Source organism: Haematobia irritans, chromosome 4 (assembly GCF_050003625.1).
Source record: "Haematobia irritans isolate KBUSLIRL chromosome 4, ASM5000362v1, whole genome shotgun sequence".
NCBI lineage: Eukaryota > Metazoa > Arthropoda > Insecta > Diptera > Muscidae > Haematobia > Haematobia irritans.
Genome location: NC_134400.1, coordinates 177,929,526 through 177,939,786, shown reverse-complemented (window position 1 = coordinate 177,939,786; position 10,261 = coordinate 177,929,526). Strand labels below are relative to the sequence as shown.

Genomic DNA, 10,261 nt, shown 5'->3' with positions numbered 1-10,261 from the left:
CAGGTGTGCGCCTAACACTCATGATTCACGTGAGAGTAATGAAAATAATCTGGTCGGAAAAATACTCACGCAAATATAAATCTGTTCTGTGCGTTAGTACCTTCCTCTGATCGTGAATATGCGTGAATTGAAATTTTCCGTGAGTCTCAGTCTTTAAAAGAGCTTCGAACGAATTTTAATTTCGTGAGTGTGTGTGAGTTGAAATTTTCAATTACAAACAATTGTGCGTGAGTCTTAACTCTATTTAAGAGATTTTATATAATTGCTCTCTCCTATATAATGACAATTTACAGCGAACGTGGTAGGTTGGTTTGCCGTTGAAATAGGCATCTTAATTTTTCGGTAGCTTGAAATTAACAAGAACTATTACAAATTCTCCAACAGTACTCCCTTCGAGTAACTTGAAATTTATACGTAAGATTGGGAGCTGTTATATATTTATTCAATTTTTAAATATCTGGGCGGGGAGAGGAAACTCCCCTTGTACGACTTCTTTAAAATTCGACTAATGTTAATAGATTTGCCATAAAAGGGAAGTATAGACGAATATCGATGAAAATTTAAATTTTCCGATTTTTTTTTTAACTTTAAATACACTTACTAGGAGACTATGTGGTGAAACAGGAGTTCTTAGTTGTTTTACCTTCACCAACTTATTTCTATTCTTTGCTGATACTATTACAGCCAAGAAATTTAAAAATTACGTTGAAGGCGATTCTGCAATAAAAATTGGGTAACACTCTGTGTGAGAGGATAGCTTTAGAATTTTCCTTAATACCCATTAATCGTTGAACTAATTTTTAGACAATTTCTTTTATGTTAAACCCGAATCGACTAATTTTAAAATATACGCTATATTTATTTTATTTTCGTAACGTTCTCCGAAGGATATAAAATTGTGCTAGATATAATTTTTTCCAAAAAAATTAAGTCGTAGTAAATAAGATATCGTATAACAACGAAAAGTCCTTCAGTTTCAACTTAATCAGCAAGGCGAAGCGTAGCGGGTCTTGTTTGGCTACTAGAATATAATTTTAATATGTTTCCTATTTCCTTTCACTTTTCTTTCAATTTCTGAGAGATTGCCAACAATGCAATCTCAAAACTTGTTTCCTAGGGGAATGGATTTTTATGGAAACAAAATAAAAGTTGTTTGTTGCTTTGCCAAAAAATTATGCAATAACTTGGTTGAGCTAATTAAACACGCGTCGTAGAGCAGAATTGGATGCTGATGCCATCATCACCAGCGACAGAAAAATAATCTTCACCAAAGTTTGAATAGACAACCAGTAGATCTAGTCTTGGTGACGTTTTCCAAATTACCAAAAAAAGTTCTAAGACATAAATAGTTTTTTGTTTTTAGTATATTCAGCTCATGATGAACTTTGGTATTAATTTTTTTAGAGGAGTGTATTTTTTTTTCAAATAAATAGAAAAAATCCTTTTTTTTTAATTTTTTTTTTTTATTTCAATATTTTTCAAATTTTAATTTGTATGGTTCTTTGCATAGAAAAGATACCATCAAACTAGAGCCTTGTATCAAATCTGGGTCGTTACATATTAAAAATGATTGGGTTGTTTCACTTTCTTAAGTTGATTATCAAACAATTATTTTGTCTAACATCAAACAATATGGCAGTGGTTTTCGATTTTTTTTTTAAATATATGTATTAAAAAAACAGTTTCTTAAACTATATATGTAATAAAGGTAATAAATTTGTTTCAACTAATTAAACCATAGCGAGCATTCACAGATTCAAGTTTAGAAGGTGAAGGATGGTTGGGGGTTGTTGGGGTAAACATAGCCTTCTTGCTTCTTGGGTTGTGCTGGTGGTGCAGGCTTGACTACTGGGGGCAAGTATTCGTTCTTGGGTGCTTGTGGCTTGGGTGGTTGTGGCTTGGGTGGTTGAGGTTTGGGAGCAGGAGCTTTGGTAGTAACTGGCTTGGGCTTAGGGGTGGTCTTGGGGACTACTGGTGGGGCAGGCTTAACTACAGGGGGTAAGTATTCCTTGCTGACTGGCTTTGGTGGTTGGGGTTTGGGAGCAGGAGCCTTGGTAGTAACTGGCTTGGGCTTAGGGGTGGTCTTGGGGACTACTGGTGGGGCAGGCTTAACTACAGGAGGCAAATATTCCTTGCTGACTGGTTTTGGGGTGGGTTGTGGCTTGGGTGGTTGGGGTTTAGGGGCGGGGGCCTTGGTGGGAGCTGGTTTGGGCTTAGGGGTGGTCTTAGGCACTACTGGAGGAGCTGGTTTGACTACGGGAGGCAAATATTCCTTGCTCACGGGCTTGGGGGTGGTTGGCTTGGGCTTAGGAGTGGTTGGCTTGGGCTTGGGGGTAGTCTTGGGCACTGCTGGTGGGGCTGGTTTCACTACGGGGGGCAAGTAATCCTTCTTTGGTTCTGGTGGTGGGAATGGCTTAGATGGAGCATCATAGTGATAGCCATCTTCCTTCTTTGTAGCTGGAGGAGCAGGCTTCACAGTTGGCTTGGGTGGAGAGGGCTTTGGTGGAGCGGGCTTTGGTGGCTGTGGCTTGGGTGGGAAAGCCTTTTCGGGTGCTGGGGGATCATAATGATAACCATCAGCTTGCAAATTGTTGCTGCTGCCAAACAAGTGCGATACATCAGCACTGACGTATGCCACTAAGGCCAAAACAAGTAAAACTTTCTGTAAATTCACCAATAAAAGAATAACACATGGAAATTAATTCACATTTATGATATTTTATAATCCATATGGGCATTTTTGTTTTTCGATTCGCTTTTACAAGGCTGATGAAAATCAAAGCAAGAATAATCCATTTTTTTCTTCTTGATTTCAGCTCTTGTGTTTAATCCTTCTTGCACTTGGCTTTCTTCTATGCAAATCTTACCATTTTTATTTGTTTGCTAATTCGATTAGATGAACTATCCACTGAATGAATGTCGCTGAGTGACTGTGCTTGAAATTTCGATTGCGAAATTATTTATATCAATCGAAAATAAAAATATTCCAAAGAAGAGTAAACCATCGAGCTAAGGATGTTACAGTATGAGAACATGAGAACTTGTCGCATTCGACAAAAGTAACAAAAACAAAACATGATGAAAAACCCACCAACAACAAAACATGTTGGCTACACGACTATGATGTTGGTGATCAACATTACCCGGCCAAGATCATGGAGAGAGAATACAACAATGTTAAATGTTGTTTTTGATGGAAATGACCACAATCTTCATAACGACGATGTTCATCATCATCAGCAAATTTTTAATTCTTAACATAGCAATGTCTCCCCTTTGCTCTCCTACCACACCAAACGCGCCAAAGAAGTTTGGTCAACGTCAAGCATAGCTTAATGCCCTGTTTCGCTAAACGCTGCTGTTGCTGCCAAAGATGGCTGATCTCGCTTATAGCCTCTGCTAGTGAGAATGATTATATTGATAATGATGATGACGACGACCACAGTAAGTAAGTGACTATAACCCAACCCAAGAAACAGCGTAGTGTGCTCACTCCATCCAACCGGCTCAGTCACGCAGAACAAGTAGTCCACCATTCAACCAACTACTCCCCAAAAAAAAAAAAACAAAATATTCTGCTTTCAGATTCTCCAGTACACAGTCACACAACTACATTTCATATAAAATTCAAACTCAGACTTAGATTCTAATTCTGATTCTGAATATCATTTAAATTTCATTTTGCTTCTCTCATCGCTAGAAATTTAAATTTGCTTTTGGCCAATCAACTTGAGTTCTAACTTATTTCCAAAAAAAGAAACAAAAAGCTGGATGTTTTAAAAAGATGTAAATTAGCTGGATTAACATCTTCTAACTCTTAGCTAGTCGATGATGAAATATTTCTTCACAATTTAATTTAATTTCGCATAATCTGATCCAACGATCTCAATGATTCCACTTTAGGGATGTCATTCAATATGCGGGCACACGAAAACAGGAAAATTTATGGAATTGTTTAGAATTAGAAATCATTACAAGAAAATCCTTTTCCAATTTTATCATACGATCGCAACGAACTGCTAGTTATAACATATACATAGAAAAACGGAGCTAACCTAGTGCACTGGTTAGCATTCCCGACTTGCGTATAAAAGCGTCATGTGTACAATCCCAGTTTCGACCAAACCCCAAAAAAAGATTTTCAGCGTTCGACTATCCCCACTGAGTAATGCTGGTTTCTGTGGAAAAATATAACCAAGATATTTCCAATTAAAAAGTTAATTTAAACTGAAAACTTAATCAATTAAAAAACAAGTAAGGAAAGTCTAAAGTCGGGCGCGGCCGACTATATTATACCCTGCACCACTTTGTAGATCTAAATTTTCGATACCATATCACATCCGTCAAATGTGTAACATATATACAATTAAATATCGCTCGATCAGGACAGAATTTGATAGACTTCTATAAAATCTATAGACTCAAAATTTAAGTCGGCTAATGCACTAGGGTGGAATATAATGTTAGTAAACAAATATGGGAAACATTTAAATCTGAAGCAATATTAAGGAAACTTCGCAAAAGTTTATTTATGATTTATCGCTCGATATATATGTATTAGAAGTTTAGGAAAATTAGAGTCATATTTACAACTTTTCGACTAAGCAGTGGCGATTTTACAAGGAAAATGTTGGTATTTTGACCATTTTTGTCGAAATCAGAAAAACACATATATGGGAGCTATATCTAAATCTGAACCGATTTCAATCAAATTTGGCACACATGATTATATTACTAGTCTAGGTCGAACTTTTGGTCCAATCGACTTCAAATTTGGCACAAGTATGTGTTTTGGCTCAGAATAGAACCCTATTGATGTTGGAAGAAATCGGTTCAGATTTAGATATAGCTGCCATACATATATTTCGCGCAATATGGACTTATATGGCTCCAGAAGCCAGAGTTTTTCCCTAATTTGCTTAAAATTTTGCACAAGAAGAACAATTAGTTCTATAGTCAAGTGTGCTAAATTTTATTGAAATCGGTTCAGATTTAGATATAGCTCCCATATATATATTTCGTCCGATATGGACTTATACGGCCCCAGAAGCCAGAGTTTTACCCCAATTTGGTTGAAATTTTGCACTAGGAATACAATTAGTAGTGTAGTCAAGTGTGCCAAATTTGGTTGAAATCGGTTCAGATTTAGATACAGCTCCCATATATATCGTTCGCCCGATTTACACTCATATGACCACAGTGGCCAATCTTTTACTCCGATTAATTGAAATTTTGCACAGGGAGTAGAATTAGCATTGTAGCTATGCTTGCCAAATTTGGTTGAAATCGGTTCAGATTTAGATATATCTCCCATATATAGCTTTCGCCCGATTTATACTCATATGACCACAGAGACCAATTTTTTGCTACGATTTAGTTGAAATTTTGCAAAGGGAGTAGAATCAGCATTGTAGCTATGCGTGCCAAATTTGGTTGAAATCAGTTCAGATTTAGATACATCTCCCATATATAGCTTTTGTCCGATTTACACTAATATGACCAATTTTTAACTCCGATTTAGTTGACATTTTGCACAGCGAGTAGAATTAGCATTGTAGCTATGCGTGCCAAATTTAGTTGAAATCGGTTCATAGTTAGATATAGCTCCCATATATAAGTTTTTCTGATTTCGACAAAAATTGTCAAAATACCAACATTTTCCTTGTAAAATCGCCACTGCTTAGTCGAAAATTTGTGATATGGTATCGAAAATTTAGATCTACAAAGTGGTGTAGGGTATAATATAATCGGCCCCGTCCGACTTTAGACTTTCCTTACTTGTTTATTATTTAATCCATTTTATTTCAGAACATATTTTCAAATTTGGTTGTGCCCCAGTGCCTTATAGATATTTTAGGGGCGAGTTGGTAATGTATGCTTAAAACAAAATAAATAAGTATTTAACAATATATGGTATTTCATATATCACATTTCTTTTCTAATTGTAAAATTACATTATAAGCATTAATGTGAAATTCTATAGAACAATGTCTAATGTTATGAATAGATTTCATATTGCGAAGAATAAACTTTGAGTTAGAATTTGTTAAAATGTCCTTATCACCAAACAAGGTGTACACAATTTATACAACAATTTTTCCTTTTTCATTAAAATTTTAATTGAAATTTCTCCAATCATGGAAATTATAGTAATTTATTTACTTATTTCTTCGCCACTTTCAATAATTTTATATTGATCCAATTCAAAATGCAATTGATTTTGGTCAAAAACCACAATTATTTTTTTATTGATGCGATAAATTATTTATTTGATTATTATTTGTTTGTTTATAAATATTTTTCTTTTGATCAAATTGAATTTTTTTTAATGAAATAATTTTCTATTACTTTCTTTTGTTAGTTTTAAATTCAGCCAACTTTTTAATTGGAAATATTTTCGCGATATTTTTTTGTGTACATAAAATCTACTGATTTTAGAAAGTTATGAACTATGTTGTAGGAAATTTGAATTTTTTAAAATTGTTTACTTCGTTGGGGTAAAACTTTTTTATGTTCTTGCCTTTGCCAAAATCATCTAATTTTCATAAACTAAAATAAAGTTTAATTGGTTTTTGAAATATTGTGGCCCTTCTTCTTTTTGAGGGTAATGTAGTTTAGGTTAGGTACACGCACAGAAAAACATGTTTGGACATGGTTGCCACATCCATTTAATGCTTATCTAGAGCATGTAATTGTCGCGAAAACCATGTCTTTGTAAAAATAATTTTTGAGCAGCGAAAAAATATATGCTGGCAATAAATATTTAAATGGTTCTCAAATGCCGCAAATATTTAAATAATCGAATTAGAGAACATTACATGATAGGGAAAATCATGTATATCACCATTAAATTTGTTTACTATTTTGTAGGGAAAAAAGTATTTTTATAGGTTACGTATAGACATGTCTAGCTAGAACCGTTACATGGTCATAAAGAACACGTACATTTTTCTCGTGACCTTTTAATTTTTTAACTTTTTTATTTTGCTCTTCGAATATGATCGTGAAAATCATGATTCTTCTCTACGTGTATAGTAGCAGCCCGAGATTTCAGGCTCACTTAGACTTATCAGTCCATTGTGATACCACAGTGGTGAACACAGTATCAAATGTCTCTTCACTGAATGCCTTCCGGTCCTCCTCATATATTGAATAGTCTTTTAGGCGCCCCAGTTCTATTTTCGTGAATAGATGTTGTGACTTTAATCCAAAGAATAACTATGCAAAAATCATATAAATTTCTTAATAGACATCCCTAGATGGAAAAAATGTCAAAAAAGTTATTGTTATTTGTACCAATGGGAAGGTGGAGGAGTCAAGAGAGGTCAAGAAACCACTTTTCTAAACGAAATGATTAAATGGATTTCAAATTCACTATATTTAAAAAGACAGCTAAAAACCTCAGCAAAAAAGTTCAAACACATTCAATTTAACTCAATATAAATAAAAGCGAATTTTTTGATAAGTTGTTTGGTATCTTGCCAGAATATTAGCATAAATAACACTTGTTCTTTTTTTTAATATGGCCAAGCTGATCAATTTTAGACATGAAATTCTTCTCAGTGAGAAAATGTGAAACTATTTTGCCCTCGTTCGTTTCGTCTCAAGCACCTGTTGCACATGTCAAGAGAGGTAGCAAAACCAAAATCAATAGCAACAATAATTTTATCATAATTTTAGTTGGCTATTTAGTAGCATCATACGTTATAGTGTCAATAACCACTGCGTTTAGACGAAAATTAAATGCTTGTTAAACGAAATCAAAAAACTTGTCTGGCGTTAACAAAAGCTCATTTTTGCATAACTAACAAATTCTAGCCAACATAGAAAACAATAGTAATAATAACAAATCAATTAACGTCGGAAGGAGGGGTTTTTGGTTTGGGTTCGAGTTCGAGTTTATTGGATAAGTCTTTCGTTTTAAATTTTCTTCAAAAAATCTCAGATTCTAAAATAAATTTTTATGGGGAAATTATTCATTGAACTTTGATAAGATTAGACAAGCGAGTGTAAACCAAGTGTGTATATGGGTTTGCTTATTTCATGAAGTTTGTGTCTTAAGTCTTTTGTTTTTGTTAACACAAATTTCTTTTTAGCATAACTAGATAGGCTAAGCAGGAAGTTTTTCGTTGATTTGATTCATAAAATGTCAACACGTTTTAAATGGTTAGTTTCAAAAATTTCTTTTAAATGACATATTTATTATAATTTATTGTAGCCACAATAATAGTTTAATATATTCATATACCATAGGATTCAATTAATTGAACATAACATAATTACCATATTGCTAGTAAACATTAAACGTTTATAAAGAGAAGCACGCTATATCGAAAGGTCGGGCATTTCGCGATAGTTCTCGTATAGATTAGATCATGCAACAATTCTTAAAAGGAGATTATTTTTCAAAAGGAGATCATATAGATCAACTCCGTGTTTCGTTTTCGTAAATTTTGGGAAAATTGATTTTCGAAAAGTAAGAGTCCCACTTTGGATTTAAAAAAACTTAAATTGTGAAGTACACCTATGACTATATAAGTCTTCAGTATATGTATGCTGTTAACCATGAAAACATATGCATCCCACAAAACAAAAGGGAAACTAGGAAATTTAATCCGAATTGGAAACTTTTGGTTGCGACGTTTCCAAAATTTTTTTTATTAATTTTGAAAAAATTGATTTATTTAAGGTAAAAGCTTAACAATTTTCAATCCGGCGGAATTTTCATTTTTCATTGATTTCCAAGCAGGTCCTCAAAATACCCTCTATAATATGCTACAATATAATTGTGTTTTAAATCTTCCAAAAATCTGCATTTGTGTTTGTTAGATTCTTCTTGGGGAATATTCTTATAACATAATAAAATGTACACCTCAGGGCTTTTGTTTCATCATCATATTTTAGGTGCCCTCGTATGGCACGTGAAAAGAAGAAAGCAATATTTTATCTTGTTATCATAGGTGTTAATTATCTTTAAAATATTTAGTGTTCATTCGTGTAAAACAGAATAAATTAGAATATATGCAGTAGATAATTTATTCATATTTTAATATATGCAGCTGCTAACGGTTTAATATGTTAGTATTCGAACGAAGATCAATTAAAAGTTCCCCGAGAAAGTCCAAAAAGGCCAATCTGCTTATAAAGCAAAATGTATGGTTAATATGCCCTTTGTTTTAAAGTATTTTCTATAAGAAAAGTTATGGCAACTTAAGCTAATGTGACTGTCTCTACCCTTTTATGTGCTTAAATGGAACCACTACTGTGGAACAGGATATTATAAGTTAGAGCATATGTTTGCAACACCCGCTAGGAAATCGATGTCTTTGGCAATAATACTCAAGGTCTCTAACAACCATGCAAAAATTGGTCCACATCGGTCCATAATTATATATAACCCCCATATAAACCGATCCCCAGATTTGAACTCCGGAGCTTTGTGGAAGGGCAAAATTCAACCGATTTGGTTGAAATTTGGTATGTGGTGTTAATATATGGCATCAAACACCCATGCAAAAATTGGTCCATAATTATATATAGCCCCCATATAAACCGTTCCACAGATTTGATCTAGGGAGCCCCTTGGAAGAGCAAAATTCATCCGATTCGGTTGAAATTTGGTACGTGAATTTAGTACATGATATTTAACAACCATGCAGGAATTGGTCCATATCAGTCCATAATCATATATAGCCCCCATATAAACCGATCCCGAGATTTGGTTTTGGAGCCACTTGGAGGAGCAAATTTCATCCGAGTGAGTTGAAATTTGGTACATTGTGCTAGTATATGGCCGTTAACAACCATGCCTAACTAGGTCCATATCGGTCTATAGTTATATATAGCCCTCAGATAAATAGATCCCCAATGACACAAAAATTGGTCTATACCACATTCATAATTGTATATAGCCCACATATAAGCGACCCCATATTTCAATTCTGGCTCTCTACGCACCGTGAAATGTTCATATCGATTCGTAATTATTTGTAGACTTACCTATACATACTTTTTTGTCTAATATATACTACGTATGGACTAACTCACAATTTAGAAAACGATGTTAAATAAGAAGTTTTAAGATACCACAACCCAATTAATTCGATTGTGGATGACAGTCTTTCGTAGAAGTTTCTACGCAATCCATGGTAGAGGGTGCATAAGATTCGGCCTGGCCGAACTTACGGCCGTATATACTTATTTAAGTTAAATTTAACAAATCAGTTGTACCTGAGGGAAATTATATATGCTGTAGTAACAA

The 10,261-nt window shown here is 34.1% G+C and overlaps 1 protein-coding gene across 1 annotated transcript; it reads right to left on the bottom strand.

Annotated features, from left to right (window-relative positions):
- Window positions 1–1,442: 1,442 nt before the first annotated feature.
- Window positions 1,443–2,952, bottom strand: LOC142233836 (uncharacterized). Its single transcript, XM_075304891.1, has 2 exons — window positions 2,868–2,952; window positions 1,443–2,662 (listed from the first exon to the last, which is right to left on the bottom strand). The coding sequence occupies exons 1-2, from the start codon at window positions 2,868–2,870 to the stop codon at window positions 1,763–1,765; spliced, it is 903 nt and encodes a 300-aa protein (XP_075161006.1). The 5' UTR covers window positions 2,871–2,952; the 3' UTR covers window positions 1,443–1,762.
- Between the last annotated feature and the right edge of the window lie 7,309 nt (window positions 2,953–10,261).